This window comes from Nicotiana tomentosiformis, chromosome 2, assembly GCF_000390325.3.
Source record: "Nicotiana tomentosiformis chromosome 2, ASM39032v3, whole genome shotgun sequence".
Taxonomy (NCBI): domain Eukaryota; kingdom Viridiplantae; phylum Streptophyta; class Magnoliopsida; order Solanales; family Solanaceae; genus Nicotiana; species Nicotiana tomentosiformis.
This window is the reverse complement of record NC_090813.1, coordinates 67223451-67243936: the sequence shown is the minus strand read 5'-3', so window position 1 is coordinate 67243936 and position 20486 is coordinate 67223451. Positions and strand designations below refer to the sequence as shown.

The window sequence follows — 20486 nt, the reverse complement described above, 5'->3', positions numbered from 1 at the left end:
GTCCCATAGAAAGGATAATAGATCATTATCATTTGAATAGCATAATTATCTCTTAATTCTGAACGCAATTCTAGTGACAATTCAAAGAAACCTAAAATGTTTCAGGCTAAATTATTCTGAGAATATTCAGTTTACACCAATATCACATGAAATAATAAATATAAGTAGCTTGTGTGATTATGGTTCTACCAGTATGTGATTATTAATAACCGTTAAACGTTTTAAAGTTAATTGTGTGTTTCTTGAGTTAATGATTTTGTATCTTCATGCAATAATTAAAGTTTAGGAGATCAAATGACGAGAAGATATTATTTTCCCATCAGCTCATAATATCGGGCATATCAATAATCAACGAAGATGACTTCCACATTATGCCAAAGCAAGTCTTGATCTAGTTTTCATTATATGACAGAAACGTCCCATAAGAAATTCCAAGAAGCAAAGATTCCAACGCAAATTAGTAGACCCAAATGTTTGGAATATAAGGTCATTCAATTCATTGGCTCTCGTCAATTACTTCTTATAACCATAGCATCAGTCCTTTTGGGGACGTACCATGAAATTGGAATGAAACAGACTGGCATGGCACTTGCATAAGCTAATCCGCTCAATTCGACAAATAGTCTGAGCTATGTTCTATTATCAATAATAAGAATTTTAAATTAATAGCGTAAGTAATACAAATACTTCCCTACCGCGTGCTCCATTTGAATGGGAAAAAAGGAAAGAAACAAAACGCTATTTTGTATTGTTTAAGCTTTGTGACTTGAAGTCGTCCTAGTCTCCTAGAAAGTTAAAATGGGTTAATTTCTGGGAAAGGAAATGCAAGATAATTAGTCTAATATCAATATCGAAGTGGGAACAAAAATTGGAAAATTTTACGTAAAAATTCTCTATAGTGCGCCTATATAAACTCTGTTAAGATGTGTGCTTAATCATTCACTCAACCTCTCTTCGGGCTTTAAGATATACAGTTCCTATTTCAGTAGCATGGCTTTCAATTTTTGCCTTAAAATTGGTCTTGTCCTTTTTTCCATTCTTAATAAAATTATCATCAACTCAACAAGCAAAACGTCACTCCAAATCTGATCGATCAAAATTGACCTTGTTATATATATACAAAATTGCCTACGTAATTAATTTACAGATATGGAGAATTAGACTCTAAGCTTCTGGGTCGGGGTCTTCCCCACCCTCGGACCCGCTTTTGCTACCATCATCGTTATCATCGTCATCATCATCAGAAGCCAAGGCTTCAGCTTTCGCTTCAAGCTCTTTTGCCTTTCTTACCTCTTCGGTAAGGTCGAAACCTCGAGCATGTATCTTCTCGAGGGTCTCCCTCCGAGATCTACACTTAAAAAGTTCGGCAACCCAATGAGCTCGCGCTTCGGCAATCTTCGCCGCTTCCCGGGCCTCCACCTGAGCGGCCTCAACATCAGCTCGATATACAGCAATAGACTTATCCGCCAAAACTTTCGACGACTCAACCTCCGCCTTAGCCTCAGCACGTCGTATCTCAAGCTCATCGATTTTCTTAGCCTGAACCGACACCTTTTGCTTGACGTTTCGAAGCTGAACGTCGGCTGATAATAACTTTGTTAAGATGTTTTCTTTCTCCGCTGCCAGGCGGTCAATAGTCTCCTTCCACTGGTTGCATTCGGCCCGGATTTGATCGACCTCCTCTCGAAGTAGCCCGATCTTCTCGATCTTTTGCTGCAACTGAGACAACGAAGGGTTAACTTCCACAGTCGAGTCGAATCCATACTTTAACAGAACGAGGCTCACCTGCTGATCGAGCTCGACCCTTTCTTCACGAACCTTAGCCAAATCCGTTTGAAGATCCTTTATAGCCTCCTCCTTTTTGCTACAAAGAAGCCGAAGGTCATTTATTTCACCTAGGACCTTCCAGAGTTCGGCCTCACACTGGCTAAGATCAACTCGAAACCTACCGATGGCCTGCATAGTTAGAAACTGTCATCAACACCAATAAACAAAGAAGGATCACCGATATCGGAACCGTCAAGTATGGAAAAGAACAAAGAAGCCAAGTATGGAAGAATCATTACCCGAGTAATAAAACGCTGAGCTTCCTCTAACAAAAGAGAAGCATCACCAATATCGGAACTGTCATCAACACCAGTAAAACAATCCTTAAAAGGATCCGCTGCACCTGAGCCAACACCAATATCGGGAGTCTTCAGCTCTCGAGCCTCCTTCAACGCCTCCTCAGAAAAAGACGGAAGAGAAGGTGAATGATCCATTGCCATTGCCCCGAGCAAATCACTCAGAGTACTCCGATCGAGACTTAGGTCTTCGGAACCAACCCCGATGGGCACGGCCGCCATCGGCTCAGCAGCTCTAGCAACCTCGACTGCCTCCGTAGGTCGGACTACCAAAGCCGAGGAGCTATCTTCTTCTTCTTCTTTTTCTTCTTCTTCTTCTTCCTCCCTCAGTCGTTGGACCGAGTCGATCGAAAGGGCAATGATTTTTCTCCTCACCTTTCGAGTTTTGGGCTTAGGGTCCTCCGGCCGAGAGGAAGCCCTTCGTTTCTTTTCTTTTCCCTGTTCCAGGACCGAGGACTTGTTTCCTTCATCACCGCTCGAAGGCCTCAAAATGGCATCCCTAGTTACACCTATATACAAAGGAAAAATCGATAACAAAATGAACGCAGAATATACCTGGAGGGAAACAGGAATATGTTCTTTCAAAGTTACATCCCGTGACCTACAAGAAGCATCCATGCAGGAAAGGCATGAGAAATGGATAGTTCGTCATGGTCGTGAATACAAAGATGAGATAGAAAAAGAACGCCATTTCAGAATATTTAAGGAAAACGTTGAGTTCATCGAATCATTCAATCAGAATGGAACTCAACGTTATAAGTTAGCCATCAATAAATATGCTGATCTCACCACTGAGGACTTTCTGGAATCATATACGGGGCTTGACACTTCATTCCAGCAAAAATCAAATGCTACAACGTCCTTTAAATATGATAGCCAGCTGACTGATATTCCTCTTAGCATGGACTGGAGAAAGAGCGGCAGTGTAACAGGAGTCAAGGATCAAGGTCAATGTGGTAAGTCAGTTCTGTTCCTATTCTAACACTTAACTTGTCTCTGACCCAATACTTCCTATCAAAATTTTCCCATCTAATAGCGGCTTAAGCAGTATTTTTTACACGAGCTATAACAGCCTACTCTTACAACTCAGCTTATAGTGATTTTTGGGTTTCGAACTATATATATTGGTTCAATTTAAGTTCTCTTTCGTGTATCAAATTGATAGTTACTTTATATTATTTTCTAGTAGTATTATAATTAGAGACACCTCTTTCTAAAGTGTGTCTCCACCACTAGTGGCAAAGCCATATATTTACTATTAAAAGGGGTATGACTGAATTTCCTTTTGTCAAATAATTATATTGTCTGAATTTTCTTTGTCAAATAATTATACTGTGTATATAGATAAAAGATCTTTTTTATATGTGAAAATAAAAATTATTCCCTTTGTCAAATAATTATATTGTGTATATAGATAAAAGATCTTTTTTATGTGTGAATATAAAAATTATTGAATTCCGTGAACACAATAGAGCATTTTTTTTAACACAGAGTGGCTTACATATCATGATTACAGGATGTTGTTGGGCATTTTCTGCGGTGGCAGCTATAGAAGGAGCATATCAGATTGCAAACAATGAACTAATCTCACTTTCGGAGCAAGAACTTCTGGATTGTACTACCCAGAATAATGGTTGTAATGGTGGACTAATGACACGAGCCTACGACTTCTTACTTCAAAATGGTGGCGGCATCACCACCGAGACTAATTATCCTTATCAACAAATTCAAAGCGTTTGCAGCACAGAACAATTATCCTCACCAGCAGTGAAAATCAGTGGTTATAAAGTAGTAGAACCAAGCGAGTCCGCGTTACTGCAAGCAGTAGCTAATCAACCAATATCTGTTGGTATTGCTGCTAATAGGGAGTTTCATTTGTATGGAAGTGGAGTATATGTGTATAAAAGTGGAATATATGATGGGAGTTGTTACCCTCAGCTGAATCATGCAGTCACAGTGATAGGTTATGGAACAAGTGAAGATGGTACAAATTATTGGCTAATCAAGAACTCATGGGGGACTACTTGGGGTGAGGAAGGATACATGAAAATTGTTAGAGATGTTGGTGTTGAAGATGGCCATTGTGGCATTGCCCAGATTGCTTCTTTCCCAACTGTTTGAATTGTTTTAGACAAAGGCAGGCATTCTATTATGTCCAAAAAATTGGTATATGAATTATGATTGCCGCTCTGTTTAGCAGAGTTGAATAGAGCAACGCTGAGAGAAAGGGAAGTAATTAAAACAAGAAAAAATGTACAGTAAGTACCCAAAAAGTAAAGAATTGAGGATGAATGAAATTTTTCGGTCTTCTATATTTAAGTTGGATGGTTCAAACCCCATCAACTAAAAAATATATTAGTCAAATTCTCGCTCTATATATTTACTTCTTTTCCTTTTGGGTAAGCTAACATGCCGGTCAAAACGACGGGTAGGTAGATTAAGGATAAAGGATACTAATCTCCTGAAAGGATATGAGATTATATTTATTTCCTGTTTGGTGGATATTATTTACTGGTGGGATAAATTTAATACCAAAATGATCGAATTAGCTATCCTATATAAAAGATATGATAGCTAATCTATGGTGAAAATAGTACGGGCTAGCTAGTTTTTGGACTGGTAATTGAAAAATAACCAGCGTTTGCAAAGTCATTGTAAATAGCCACTATTTTGCTGCAACACGAAAAATTCCAACATAATATACTGGAGATTGGTGCACCTATGTATGAACTTCCAGCATATTATGCTGGAACTCCAATACACGAAATGTTCCAGCATAATATACTGGAGATTAGAGCACCTGTGTATGAACTTCCAGCATATTATGCTGGACCAGTATATTATGCTGGAACTCCAGTATATTATGCTGGAACTCCAGTATATTATGCTGGAATTCTAGTATATTATACTGGAAGTCCAGTATATTACACTGGAACTCTAGTATATTATGCTGGAATATTTTTCGGATTTTAAACAGTGTTTTCGTTCAAATTTATCTTTGCATGAAAAGTGGCTAAATTTCGATTATTTTTTAAACTGTGGCTATTTTTCAATTACCACTTATAGATCTGGCTATTTTTGAATTTCACCCTAATATATGGGATATCCGGCTTATAGGATATCCTTGTCTATCCCTCCTGGTAACCAAACGCACGGGAGGATCAAGCACATGTGGCCTAAATTTAATGTGAGGCCTAAATTTTTAAAAAAAAATTATAATATATTTTTTTATTTGAATTCTAATCTTCTAAATTTTTGAGATACAAAGTTGTTAATAATTTTTTTATAATCGATTTCCTATAATTATTCCTTTTCAATTGATAAAATAGCCAACTCAGTTAATTTTTTTGTTGAGACATTATTGATCTTAGATAAGATTTTATAGAATAGCTTAAAAGTATTGTTGAACACTTGAACTAATGAAATCTTGGAAATAGAAGGTGAGTAGGAATATCAAAGAAAAAGACAGAAAATATATATGTAGGAATTTCTGAAATATGAAGCTAGCGTTTTGACATAAATTTGATTGAAACTTGAAAAAAGTAGTTTTGAAGTTGTATTGAAAAATATTTTTGGAAGTTGAAGTTATGTTTGGATATGCATTTTATTTGAAGAAAAGTTGATGTTTTGTGAGTGGAAAAAAAGATTTCACTCAAAAACTGCGAACTTGAAATTTTTTGAATTTTTTTCCCCTAAAACATGATCATATTTCATAAACAAACAATGTTTTCAATTTTTTTTTTGAAAAAATAAAGCCAAAATCTATGGTCAAACGAGAGCGAATAGATTGGGAAAAAGAAAGATTGACTTGGACAAATTAAGGAAGGGGGAATGAAACTTTCACGTGTTATCTAATGAAAGAGTAAAAATGAATTGTCAAATCAATTCCAATGAAAAAGTTGAAAAAACTATTCATCTACTCATTTTTATTTTTAAGTAAGTTAAATTGTTACTTTATTTATATATTTAAAATAATTTTTTTCTTTTATATGAAAAACTTTAGTACTTTTGTATTAAAAGTACCAAATATTATTTTAAAATACCTATAAGCCTATTATTTTTTGAAAATGGAGCCCTACAAATTTGGGGGCCTAAAGCACAAGCCTTACTACTGATGATAAGGTTAGAGCAGGCCATGACCAAACAACCCCTTAGAGTTTTGGAAAAAAAAAATAACTAGCCAATATTTAAAGAAAATTTGCATATCCTTAGCCACAATAGTTAATTGTCATTCTATGGCACCTGAATATTAACATAGCATAGCAGATTCAATAAAAATCCCTAAAAATCAAGCTAGACAATAATCAACCCTAACATATCATTCCTATTTTTTCGCCCATAATTAAATCCCCAAAGATTCCTTCTCAAACAAAGGCAATAAATCATACACTTCAAAGTTAGGATTCATACACCTAAATTTAAGGATCTGGATAATCATTTTCTAAAGAAAATGAAACAATATGACCTATAATTTTTCTTTTATAATTCAAATTAGGATACTACAAATTCTGTTTTAACATGTTATAAATTTATTGGTGGACCGAGAATAACTATCCAAATAATCTCTTCTTTTTTCTTGCTATAAATATTCTCCTTATATATTTTCTTTCATTTTGTATCATTTATAAAATATGAAACTAATAAATCTAGAATATATAATGTATAATAATATACATATGAAATCAACAAATTATAAAATAATATCAAATATTACTATTATAAATTGAGTATAACAACTAAAATAATACTACAACATTCAATATTCCATGTATTTTTTTAAAACAATTACATCAAAATATATACACTGTTTATTTAATGTATATCATTATGAAATATACATTATATTTTATTATGTTTGCAAAGGCATGAAGAAGTCCAAAAAATATTTCATGTCAAATATACATAAAGTATATTTGGATTACACCCAAAATACATAAATGATACATTAAATATGTGCATGTGCTTACAAGTCATATATGCAGTAATGTATAAATTATAAATATAAATGTATATATATGCAAAGAAGAAGTAGCGTGAAGGCAGAAATATATATATATACAAAGAAGAACTAGCGTGAAGGCAAAAAAAAAATTGGAATAGCAAAATTATTAGGTAAGATTTGAAAAGAATTTATGTAGATTAAAAAATGCTCCCCACCACCCAAACCTAACATGAGATAGAGAAAAGTCAGTTATATTAAATTCCTTATTTAGTGGCATTCCTTAATTTGTGCATTCATTAATTGTGGCATAATTTTTTCAGTATGCTAAGATTGTAAAAGAATTGCTATTTATGGAATAAACTAAAATTAATATCATTTTGTTAAATAATTTTTAAAAAACGCTCAGCCATGTAAAAATCTCTTGGGTTAATTCTTCTAGAATTATTATGGGGAAAAAACATAATAGTGCAATATTTACAAAAATTTTACAAAGTCTTAGCAGGATTCATTAATTAAAATTTTTTGGCAAAGAAATATTAACATATCATAAAAGATTCTAATAGAACAAAGCAATTCAGCCGAGAATCACATGAATATAACCGTAAATGATTCACGTCCTATATTTTCATTCTAAGATATTAACTTATATAACTGAAATAGAAATGCCCCCAAGTCCCTATTCATTATATTCAACACATTCCTTGTATTCTACAATAAGAACACACAGAAAAAAGTATTACCGCAGCTTGTTAAATATGGTATATTGATATTTCATGTATTTTTATGTATGCCATTTGGATATGGTATATATAGTTTGATACTGGTATAATAATTATATTCAGATGCTTCAGATGTATTTTTTTATGTAACTTATTTGCAGGTATTATATATGGTATAATTCTAGTATCATACTAGTATTTGATGATTCATGGAATAATTTAAGTTATCATGAGTACTTTCATATGTGTTATCATATAAGTTATTTTCAGATATAATATATGGTATAATTATTGTATAATAACGAAATCTTGATATTTCAGATGTATTTTGTTATGTAGTTTATTTGCAAGTGTTATAATTGCAGTAATACCTGAATAATAATATGAGTGTTTATGTTTTTATCTAAGTTATTTTTAATATTGCTAAAAAGAATTGAGCAAATCCTATGTGAAAGGTGTGTGATGTTGTGAAGAAGATTGAGTGAAAGAAAGTTGTCGAGTCAATGGCTAAGAAAAAACAATGGAAAGATTTGGAGAGAAAGAATATTTCTCTAAGATGAGGGAGAAAGTGTAAAGATTAATAAGGACTTAAATACTAGTAATTCCTTAATTTGTGGGTCTGTAAGTTTTTTTAATCTGTTGTCATTTAATGCATAATCTTTGAGATATCTAAAACTGTAAAATTTTTTTGCTATTTTTAAAATAAACCAAAAGTAGTATTATTTATGTGAATAAATCTAGATAAGTGATTTACTCGGTAAAAATCTCTAGAGTTTTCCTATAAAGTATAAACTTTGAAATACAATTTCCTCGTTTCTTTTTGCTGAATTTTGTATATGTTCATCATTACTTTCCTTATTATTGCACTTTATACTACATTTTTCATCCACAGATGAGGAGGAAGCACAAAATTATGGCCATATGGACCAGTCAAACTATCTGCTTCAGATTTCCAGAGAAAAAACAAACTGCTGACGTGGTAAAGGGGTCTATTTTTTTATTTCCACAGAGAACTTATCAATAATTTAGGGTAGAAAGATTTTTTCACCTAAAAAGACATTTTTTCTCGAGATTTCATGTACCATAATTTGGAAGAGAAAGTCCGCCTCCTAATTGCTTGGCCAATGCAACCTGCCATTGACTTGACTGTTGACTTGGGTCTACGCTACACTTCAATTCTATTTGGAAGTTGAAAAGTATAATTTTATTCATGAAGAGGTTTTCATTCCCCCACCCCCCCCCCCCCCTTTTCGTCCTTTATCCCCCAGGCCCCACCTAAAGTCCTATGTCCACATATTTGTGGAGCGACTATCTGGAGTACTTTTTACTAATTGGTTATTGTTTTCCTAAGAGTATGATTTCTATCTATTATATATATATATATATATTGGGATCCTTTTTCATTATTTTATCCCAAAAATTATTATAAAAGGTCCTGTATAAGCACGGGACTTGTTCTTCGGTGAATCCAACTTCTGGAGTCCATTTATGAATTTAAGAAATAGAGAATTCCAGAAAGAAATAAATCTAGTCAATTTTTTCTGGATAACAGATATGATCTGTGTGATATAAATTGTTTATAAAAGGAAAATTTTTTATCCATTCTTTGTATAACATGAGAAATGGATTAGGTAAAATTTTTACTGTCGGACCGTGGTATGACCACCAGTTTAGAAACCAATTAGGAATAGTCTCTGCAAATATCTTTGCACATACTTTAATAAACCAAGTATGTTTATGTCGATCATTATTGTAGTATAACACTTTATCAAATGCCTGGATATAATCCCAATAGGTAAAACTCATTCGAGATTTGTTAAGGCTTATTTGTCTTTCTTTCATTGTGGATATACCCCAGTCTTCAACAGATATACTTTGTTTAATTATAATCTTCGAGAAGTTATAAACGTTCTCGTTTGTGCTATAACCAGAAAAGTGCTGAAACTCTGCACTGCCAGTACTGGTGAGTATTTTTTCATAATAAGAGCGGGTTTTGTACGACTCACTCGGATAATACAATCCATTTATCAAATACCTTTGGAATATCTTCCACGGCTCTTCTTTTCTCTGAATATTAGAATTTTCTAAAAGAAATATCATTTCTTTTTTAGACACTTTCTCATATGACTTGATATCATCATTGTCATCTTTTGTAATGAAAGCAAAAGTATCACTTTGCTTAGCAAGAGTATCCTTTTGTTTTTGAGCAGTCAAATATGCCTGCAAGTGTGCGTATAACGGACTATCTTCTGGAATATCTTCCAGATGGACGGATGGTCCGATCGATGATTCTTCTCTGAGAGATATCCTCTCATTGGTTAAACTCTTTCTTCCCATTTGTATAACTAGGGAGTTTGATGTGGATCCGTATGACGATCCTGAAGGTGATGATCTTCCTCTGGACTGTGGAGATGATCTTCCCCAACCTCTACCTCTTCCCCTACCCCAGAGGGGTTCCATCCTGTAAATATTCACGAGATAAGAAATCTGGCAGGGAATTATCAATTTCCTTTTTGTATTGTATTTCAAAATCAAAAGGGGCTAATTGAGCCTGCCATCTTGCAAATATCATTTTTGAGGCATCATGTTTAAAGTCTTTGTTAAACATATATTTAACAAATTGTGCGTCAGTTTTTATCAAAAACTTTTGATTGTATAAATCGTCTTGAAATTTTAAAACACATTTTACTATGGTTAACATTTCATGTGCCACAATAGCGTATTTTTTCTGGGCTTCAGACCATTTACCAGAGTAGAATCTAATCAGATATTCTTGCTTATTATTGAGATTTATTTGTTTCAAAATCCTTCCGTAACCAATATTAGATGCATCAGTCTCGATAATCTTTTGCCATGCAGGATTAGCAAGGTTCAAGCAAGGTAGAGATTTAATACGTTGCTTAATATTTTTAACCAAAGTAGTATAACTATCAGTCCAAGGGTTTTCATAATTATTTTTTAGCCTATCATATAAGGGGGCTAAATCTCGCGATAAATCTTTATAAAAAGGTGATATATAATTTAAACTTCCCAAAAATCTTTGTAACTGAGTTCTATCAGTAATAACATCGGAAAATTTTGAAGCAAAATCGATCGATCTTTGAATAGGAGTAATCTTTCCTTAACAAATATAATGTCCTAAAAATCGAATGTTAGTTTGGAATAAACTCATTTTTTGTTTTGAGATAACCAAACCATTTTGTATAACAATTCTTTTAAAAATATCTAAATGCTTAATATGCATTTCAAGTGTTTTGGAAAATACCAAAATGTCATCGATATAAACAATGATAAAGTCTAGATAGGGGTTGAAAATATCATTCATAATTTTTTGGAATTCAGAAGGGGCATTCTTCAAACCAAAAGGCATAACATTCCATTCATATTGCCCAAATGAAACATTAAAAGCAGTTCTATAAGTATGTTCTTTAAATATTTGAATCTGCCAATATCCAGATTTTAAATCAAATTTTGAAAATATATTGGCATCATATTGGGAATAGGATACCTAACCCACTTCAAATATTTATTCAAGGGTTTATAATTAATGACCAATCTAGGAATACCACGTTCCTTTTCAGCTGCGTTATTAACATAAAAAGTTGTGCAAGACCAAGGAGATTTTGAGGGTTTTATCAAACCCTTATGTAACAAATTATCAATCTCTTTTTTGCAGAATTTCACTAATTCCGCGTTCATCTGACAATGTCGAGATTTATTAGGAATATCATCCTCAGAGAAATTATCTTCATAAGGCAGAGTGACAATATGCTTTTTTCTATTCCAAAAAGCACTGGGATGTTCTGCACAAATATTAATAGCAATATTTTTGAAAATCACTTTGATCTTTTCCTGTACTTTAGTAGAATTTAAAGTATCAAATATATTCATACTAAACAATTCTAACTGCAAAGAATCAATATGTTTCTGTTTCATATCAATTAAAGCATTAATATCTCTAGTTACTGGATCTGTAACAAAAGTATAACTTATCTCTTTATCCTTATAAGTAGCAGTAAAACCTTTCGAGTCTATGCTAGTAAAAGGATAAATGGCGTTAATAAACCGTGTTTCAAGTATAATAGGAGGGTATAACTGGTTTTTAACCAAGAAAAAGAAGTGAGGAATACAGATTTTATTCTGACAAATACCCGTATTAGGTAATTTATACTTTATATTTAAAGCATATCCGGATGCAGATCTAACCATATGAGTAGTTTTTTGAAAATATTTCGTACGTATTAAACCTTCTTGAATGCAACTAACATCTGCTCCACTATCAATCATGGCAATGTTTGTAATAGAAAAACTACTATCAATGAGAATAGTACATTTGATATACCATTTATGAGCAGTAATAACTTGCATAATTCCTAAAAACATATCATGTTTAGGATCAAAACTAATAGGTTTTTCTTCAATATCATTTTCAGAAATATCTTTATTTTTATAATTAGATTTCTCAGTTGGAGAATTGATTTTCTCAATCTGAGTAATCCTATGATCACAAATCATTTGATTTTGTTTAAGAGATTTGATCTCTCGTTTCAAGTTTTCATCTTTAACTTTTAAATCATCGAAAGAAGAATCTCTTGCTGGAGTTGTATTTTTGTTTAAAAGACGGTTATTAACTTCTAGCAAAGAATAAGGCGGGGAATATTCAAATTCTTTTTCAAAAGGTTTATTAAAATTAGAACTTGAACTAGCAACCAAATTAATAATTTTTTCACGAAGTTTTTCATCAGTAACTTCTTATAAAAGTTCTATCACATTATCAGATGTAATAGTTTTCATGTTCAAATCTTGGAACTGAGATTGCAATTTATAAAATTCATCATCATCACAAGTGCATGTATTACCATTGCAAGTTGTACAAGTATTATCAATATTTTTATCACTATCAGATAAATCAAGTAAATCTACTTCAGCTTCAGATTTTGACTCAAAATAATAATCAGATTCTGATCCAGAAGTGTATAACAAACCATAAACCTTATCACGTAACTCATCGTCTAGTCCTAAGGTTTTCAGCTTTTGAAGCTTATAATTCGGGGCTATATGGCCAAATTTACCACATTTGTAACACTTAATGTCAGCAAGATCTCGCTTAGACTTATTTTTGGTAAATCTAGTAGCCTTACGATGGGTTTTCTTAGCTTCTCGTTCTTCTTTGGATCTATATCTAGATCTCTTTCTCCTATAAGAACTGTCTTGATTAGGGTATCTATGATGCTTATATTTTTTCTTCTTATGAGTAGAAGTCTCGGGTAAATCGGGTAAACCGAACTAGGTGCAAAAGTTTTCTAATTGGTTTCTTTCCTTAAGCTTATCTATCTTAAGCTGTCTGGACAATTTTAACTCATTGCACAAGTTTAACCCTTCCTGTGTGCAAATTCCTATCAACTTACCATAGGTATAATCATTGTACGGAATTTCACCATAGCTACCTCTTAGAACCTTTTTAACTCTTTCAGCAAATAAGGAGGGAAGGCCATCTATAAACCTAGCTTTCCAATGGTCAAACTTGTTTTCGGGTAATTCCATAACCCTGCTCATAAAGGTGTCTTTATACCATCTAAATGTACCTAAGGTCCTACATTTAAGACCATTAAGTAGAGTACGAACTGTCTCATGCGGGTTGGTAAATCTACCATTGAAGTGTTCTAAAATAGTAAGAACAAGGGTATAAAAAACATCTTCTCTGTTTGCCACTAGAGCCATGCCTAAGTTATCAACTCCTTCGTCAGGGGCTTTAACATTAATAACCATTGCCCTTTCATCGACAGTCAAATAATTATCCCACCAGCCAAGAAGTTGGCCAGTAAAACCTGCAACAATCATTTTGCAAATAGTTCTATCTGTATTTTTCACACTTTTACAGATAGTTGCATACATAAGCATTCTATGTACAAGAATAGTTAATTGTCTATCAGTCAAACCATCAAGATTCCATTCATAAATTTCGGAACCACTGTATGACGTATTAGTCTGATTCCAGTAACGTTCCTCTATTAAAACATCTTGAGGAGTAGGACGATTGTAATAATAAGTTTGCATTCTAGGTTTATCAGCGTATCTGCTATCCACAAACTTACTGTTCTTTTTGGGATAACCTCTGAGTTTATTAAACTCTGACCAAACATCATTTTTATAATCAAAAGTAGTATCCAATTTATCAGCAAAATCTTTTGATAAATCTATAGGTTTGATATTTAAACCAGATAACTTTTTATCAAGAAGTTCTTCTAAATTATTTAAAGATTTAAATTTAAAATTCTGAATCTCAGGGGGTGTTTGAACATGAGTAAGAACAATTTGAGCTCCTAACTTGCTTCCTGAAGTAGAGGCAATATCAGTTGTTTTCTTGCTAGTACTCATATCCTTTATCAAAACTGTTAAATCTTCAAGTTTTTTATCAAGAAAACTGATTTGTTCTCCCAAAACTTTAACATATAAGCTCAATTTGAGAAATTAATTTATTAATTTATGCGACGCTGACTGCAGCAACATCTTCATCAATAAATTTTTGAAATGCAGTAAAAGAAATACCTGTATTATTAAGTAAAATAAAAGGTGCTTGAGGAGGGTAAATGGCTTTAGTAATATTGCCACTCCCGTATTTATAAGATCTTTTCAAAACTTTTATAAAAAGTGGTAAATATGTGGTTATAAACCAAGGAACAAAATACATAATTTGATTATGTAAAGTACAAATTTCATAAAATTCTTGAGAAATATTATTTAAATCCTCTTTACTATAAGTATAAAAAACCAAGTTTTAAATCGGTTCCATTTATCACTGAAAAATTCCTTTTGAATATAACCTCTAGCTTGTGACCCTGAACTAAAATCAATTTGGTGTAGAATTATTTAAACTTCATTTGGGTCAAAATCCATCTCGGACGCAGAAGGAATATCCTTATCAGAAATATTATCACTATCCTGAACAATATTTGTCTAGGGGTTAATCTTAACCCTTTCAACTGGCTTATCACCCACTTTAGTAGAAATTGTGTGTAAAGATGCAGCACGATTTCTAGCTGGTCCATAAACTGGTTCAACAGGAGAAATGTATTGAATATCAGGCAACAGTCTACGACTAGTAAAAGAATGTCTATTAGAATTAGAACTAGTAGCAGGCAAAAGTCTATTATTAGAAAATGACTGTCTATTATAAGTGGAACTATTTTCATCAAACTGAATGCAAATTCTACCATCCGGATTTTGAGTAATATGGGAATATTCAGTATTACTAACAATATTTGTAATCTGACTTGGTGATATAACCGAGTCCAAAGTCCATGTAGTTGGAAAATTAATTTCTTCCCAGTTAATAGGTCTCCTCGTGGTGACCTTAGACTTTGTAAAATTGGTTTCCACTAATATAGTCTAATCAGATGTATCATATAATTTACATCTAGGGTTTAACGTGGATAGTAATTTAAAATAAATTCTATACGATAAACATATAAGTTCGGAACCAGGTGCATAATTATAATCATACGTTTTTACATTTAATGTCAATGCATCAAGTATATTAACATCAGATAGAGATAATTGGAGATTGGGTTGAGTATTAAAATATACTGGACCGTAGGCCACATTAGATTCAATAGAACCCATTAGAGACTGTCTGAAATTCAGATTTCTAGCATCTCTAAGAGTAGCTAAAAACGTCTCTGGTAACCCTTTAAGGGTTAATGGCTTAAAAGCAATTTGAACCATACCAATATGCAGATAATTATACTGATTTTTATAAATATCTATATCATGTTTGTTTAACAAACGAATAGTCTGTTCAGACGAATTTAAAGCTAAAGATTGCTCTGTTGTTTTAACAAGTTGTTTAGAAGAAAGTTTATCAAACTATCCATAATCATAGATTGTTCTAATAGGGACTTTAGGAATCGTCCATTTGTTTAACAAATCAAGGTTTTGAGGTATATCTACCTTAAGCTTATCTATCTTAAGCTGTCTGGACAATTTTAACTCATTGCACAGGTTTAACCCTTCCTGTGTGCAAATTCCTATCAACTTACCATAGGCATAATCATTGTACGGAATTTCACCATAGCTACCTCTTAGAACCTTTTTAACTCTTTCAGCAAATAAGGAGGGAAGGCCATCTATAAACCTAGCTTTCCAATGGTCAAACTTGTTTTCGGGTAATTCCATAACCCTGCTCATAAAGGTGTCTTTATACCATCTAAATGTACCTAAGGTCCTACATTTAAGACCATTAAGTAGAGTATGAACTGTCTCATGATGGTTGGTAAATCTACCATTGAAGTGTTCTAAAATAGTAAGAGCAAGGGTATAAACAACATCTTCTCTATTTGCCACTAGAGCCATGCCTAAGTTATCAACTCCTTCGTCAGGGGCTTTAGCATTATATATATATATATATATATATATATATATATATATATATATATATATATATATATATATATATATATATATATATATATAGAAAAGGAAAGTGTGATTAACCAAGGGCAAAATTGACATTTTGCTTATTCATAATAATGCTTTCCTACTTACGGCTTCTTTCAAATATGGAAGAATTTCAAGGATAGAGAAACATCACCGCTCTTCCCAACTCTTTGGACTACTTTGAAGTACTTTTTGTGAGTTCTTTTCATATTTCATGTCAGTTTTATTCTCAATTTTCCCTCCAATTTCGTTTTTTCCCTAATTCTTTTTGGTTCTCTTCAAACTTCTGAATTTCACGATTGAAAATTATGGCTAATGTCGCTCTTAATCTGTTTAATTCTCGTTCCACTTTCACGGCTGATGTGAAGGTTTTTCAATTGTCATGCTCCCATAACTGCAATCTTTTCTTTTATAGCTGCAGATTTATTCTTCAAAAAGAAAACAAATTTGTGCCCTTCCCTCGGTTAGCTACGCCCTTGTAGCCGATGAGTTTGCCATTGTTTTATCCTCTTTGTTCGTTTCATTGTTACAGTTATAATTTTTTAAATTATTTTTAGTGGCTATTTGTTATTATTATTTAGATGGGTCACTTATGTGAAGCACGATTGTTTTGTAGCAGCTCAAAGTGTTAGAAAAGATTTGTTCTTGACAAAAAATCTCCGTATGTGTTAAAAATATTTTTAATGAGCATTTGCTTTTGTAATTCTATGTGGCTCCACTTACGTCAAACAAAAATATTTTGGTAGTTCAGAAATTGAGGAAATTCAGTTCTTGAATAGTGAAAATTCCTTCTATATTTTATTTTAATTTTAAATTATGAAAGTTTATGTGGATTGATTACATGAAAGAAGAATATTCTTGCAGCTCGGGATTCAATTCTTTAAGAATAAAATGTTTATCTGGCTTCTGCTCTTAGTTGTCGCGTGCACATTAGTTCTATGTTCGACTGTATATAATTTTACAATGTCTTTAGTTGTGTATGGCTACATGCAGTAGAATCAAGGAGTTTCTTTTTTATAGTACTGGATGTTGTCAAATTCTAACTTCATATCCAGATGAAAGAGCAAAGGAATTGTTGTTTCTGGTTTGACATTCATAGCATAACATCGAATAAACGAATGAAATCGTGAATGATTTATGCTTGGTTACACACATTGAATGATTATTATCTTGGATAATATATGCTTGGTTACCTAAAGAAGTCTCAAATTCTAAAAGTTAGTGTTAAGATAGAGATAGATATCTTGAACCTTTGCCTTGGAGGAGTTTTCGAATTTATAACTTTTGAGTTTCATATATTTTATTAACCGTTTCTTTAAAAACACTTGATTACTGAATTGTAACTTTAATATCTATATGTGCAGGTATAGTACAACTTATCTTTCTTCCTGCCTCCCCCTTTATCCTCCCTAGAAATACTAACGCACATATGTAGTTCTTCGGATGGAGTATTATATATGTACCGTGTGCCAATTTTATGTCATAAGAATAAGATCGTATATACTTCTAAAAGAATGTATCTTCGATATCCCTATAAATTAATTGATATAATCTATATTAGATACAAGGGTATATGTTCTACTTGTTTATTATTTTTTTTTTCTTTTTGTTTAACAATCAGTCCATATATATCTAGAGAAATAAGGAATACATCAATGCCAGCTTGGAAGTGGTGTTGAGATGGATCCACGAGCATATTCAGATGATATTTTAAAAACTTACGATCGATCGAATCAGTATCTTTGACCAGCTTTCCTCAAAGAGGCTCATAAGACTCATTGTTTCAGGACTTGCATTCATGTAATCTGTAACGATCCGACCGGTCGTTTCGAGTATTACAGCCCTGTTCCCTCATTTACTGCTTAATCTGTGCTTTACAATTGTTATATGACTTGCCGAGATAATTGGTTTGGGTCCAGTGAGGTCTTGGAATGAATGAGAACACTTAGTTCCAAAGTTTAAAACTTAAGTTGAAACGGTTGGCTGGATGTCGACTTATGTGTAAACGACCCCGAAATAGAATTTTTATGATTTCAATAGCTCCGTATGGTGATTTTGGACTTAAGAGCGTGTCCAAAATTTTTTATGGAAGTCCGTAGTTAAATTAGGCTTGAAATGCCTAAAATAGAAATTTAAGTTTGGAAGTTTGACCGGGAAGTTGACTTTTTGATATCGGGGTTGGAATCCGATTCTGAAAATTGAAATAGGCCCGTTATGTCATTTATGACTTGTGTGCAAAATTTGAGGTCAATCAGACTTGATTTGATAGGTTTCGGCATCGAATGTAGAAGTTGAAATTTCTTAGTTTCATTAAGCTTGAATTGGGGTATGATTCGAGGTTTTAATGTTGTTTGATGTGATTTGAGGATTCGAGTAAGTTCGTATGATGTTTTAGGACTTGTTGGTGTATTTGGTTGAGGTCCCGGGGGCCACGGCTGAGTTTTGGATGGCTAACGGACTAAATTTTGGACTTGGAAGAAATCTGGAAATTTCTGCCTTCTGATACAATCGCACCTGCGGAATTTGGCTCGCAGGTGCGAGCTCGCAGAAGCGAGCCTAGCATCGTAGAAGCGGGAAGTCCGCAGAAGCGGACACAATCTCGCAGTAGCGAGTCCGCTGAAGCGACACCAAGGTCGTAGATACGGAGGCAGGGGAGGCTAGGCAAAATCGCAGAAGCGGACATCTTTTCCGCAGAAGCGGACATCTTGTCCGCAGAAGCGGTTGGTTTCCTTCATCTGCGGGACCGCATAAGCGGCTAAGTGAGTCGTAGGTGCGGAACCCCTGGACAGTATACATTCGAAGGGGTTCCGAGTTATGCCATTTTTGGCCTTCAAGCACGGTTTTTGGGGCAATTTTCAGAGAGAATTCACGGGAAACTTGAGGAATGTCAATTGTGATCATTTGTACTCCATAATATTGAATTATCATCGAATAATCCGACTAGATTACGTGTTTTAGAGGTGTAAATCGGGAATTTGGACATAAGATTTGATGATTTGGAGGTCGAGTTAGACTCGTGGTTGAATGGGCATTCATATTTTATAACTTTTGTCGGGTTCTGATCCGTGGGTCCCACATGCGATTTTTGAGTTTTATTTCAGATTATGTTGGAAAATTAGTATTTTCATATGGAATTAATTCCAATAATTTGTATTGACTGGGTCAAATTAATTATGATTAGATACGAGAATTTCGGAGATCAATTTGCGAGGCAAAGGCATAGCGGAGTAAGGAATTACACGGTTTGAGGTAAGTAACTCTTCCAAACTTGGTTCTGAAGGTATAAATCCCTGAATTTCGTGTTATGTGAATTGTATGAAGCTGACGCACATGCTAGGTGATAGGCGTGTGGGCGTGCAACATAGAAATTGTAACTTAAATAAATTCTGTGGAGTTGTAAAATTAAAGAATCATGTTATTATCCGAATATTCTTCACGTGTTAGGAAATTGAGCTGAGACTTGTATTGAAGATCATGATTAGGCTACATGCCGATATTTTTGGGACCCACAGGGTTGTGTTGCTGTTGAATTTAATTGTTTAAAATGTACATTTCATACTTTGTCATGTTCATCAATTATGAGGATATTTATGGGATCGGGGATGCCCGCTTGCAGTAGGCTATATTTGCTTTATATACATTACTATTATATTGAACGGGGTTGCCCGCCTGCAGCAGACCTTATAGGCTTTATCATTATATGGATCGGGGATGACCGCCTGCAGCAGACCATATCGGCTGGATAAATTACCCAGGCCTGGATTGGAATGATACGGTACTGAGTGACTGACTGTCAGTTGATGTATATATATACGGGATGGAACTTCCCTGGGCTGGATTGGCCATATACAGCATGAAGTTTAAATGTTGAACTTGAAAGTATGCCTATATTTCTGTACTGTAATTTCTATACTGGACGGTACCTGCTGAGCTCGTCACTACTTTCAGTCTAAAGGTTAGTCTTGTTACTTATTGAGTTGGTTGTACTCATACTACATTCTGCACCTCGTGTGCAGATCCAGGTGCTTCCGTACACGACGATTGTTAGACCTCTGTGTGTTACCAGTTGGAGACTATCAAGGTAGCTGCTTGGTGTCCACTGACCTTGTCTCTCTTTCTTTCAGTTATTATAATGTTCTATATTTTCAGACAGTGTTTTTATCTGTCATACTTTGTATTCATTTAGATGCTCATGTACTCAGTGACACCGGGTTTTGGGAGTGTTTTGTATATGTAATTGTGAGGCATTCTATTGAATTCAAGTAT

At 33.6% G+C, this 20486-nt stretch overlaps 2 protein-coding genes across 3 annotated transcripts; one reads left to right on the top strand and one right to left on the bottom strand.

Annotated features, from left to right (window-relative positions):
- Window positions 1-934: 934 nt before the first annotated feature.
- Window positions 935-4498, top strand: LOC104090642 (senescence-specific cysteine protease SAG39-like). Its single transcript, XM_070195493.1, has 3 exons — window positions 935-1044; window positions 2695-3079; window positions 3640-4498. The coding sequence occupies exons 1-3, from the start codon at window positions 991-993 to the stop codon at window positions 4242-4244; spliced, it is 1044 nt and encodes a 347-aa protein (XP_070051594.1). The 5' UTR covers window positions 935-990; the 3' UTR covers window positions 4245-4498.
- Window positions 1079-2741, bottom strand: LOC108948332 (COP1-interactive protein 1-like). 2 transcript variants are annotated; one of them, XM_070195492.1, is made up of 3 exons: window positions 2067-2741; window positions 1786-1956; window positions 1079-1719 (listed from the first exon to the last, which is right to left on the bottom strand). In XM_070195492.1, exons 1-3 carry the CDS (start codon window positions 2739-2741, stop codon window positions 1165-1167), a joined length of 1401 nt encoding a protein of 466 aa, XP_070051593.1. In that variant the 3' UTR covers window positions 1079-1164. The 2 variants fall into 2 exon arrangements, with proteins under 2 accessions (XP_070051593.1, XP_070051592.1); XM_070195491.1 differs by having other exon boundaries at window positions 1079-1956.
- Window positions 4499-20486: the final 15988 nt, after the last annotated feature.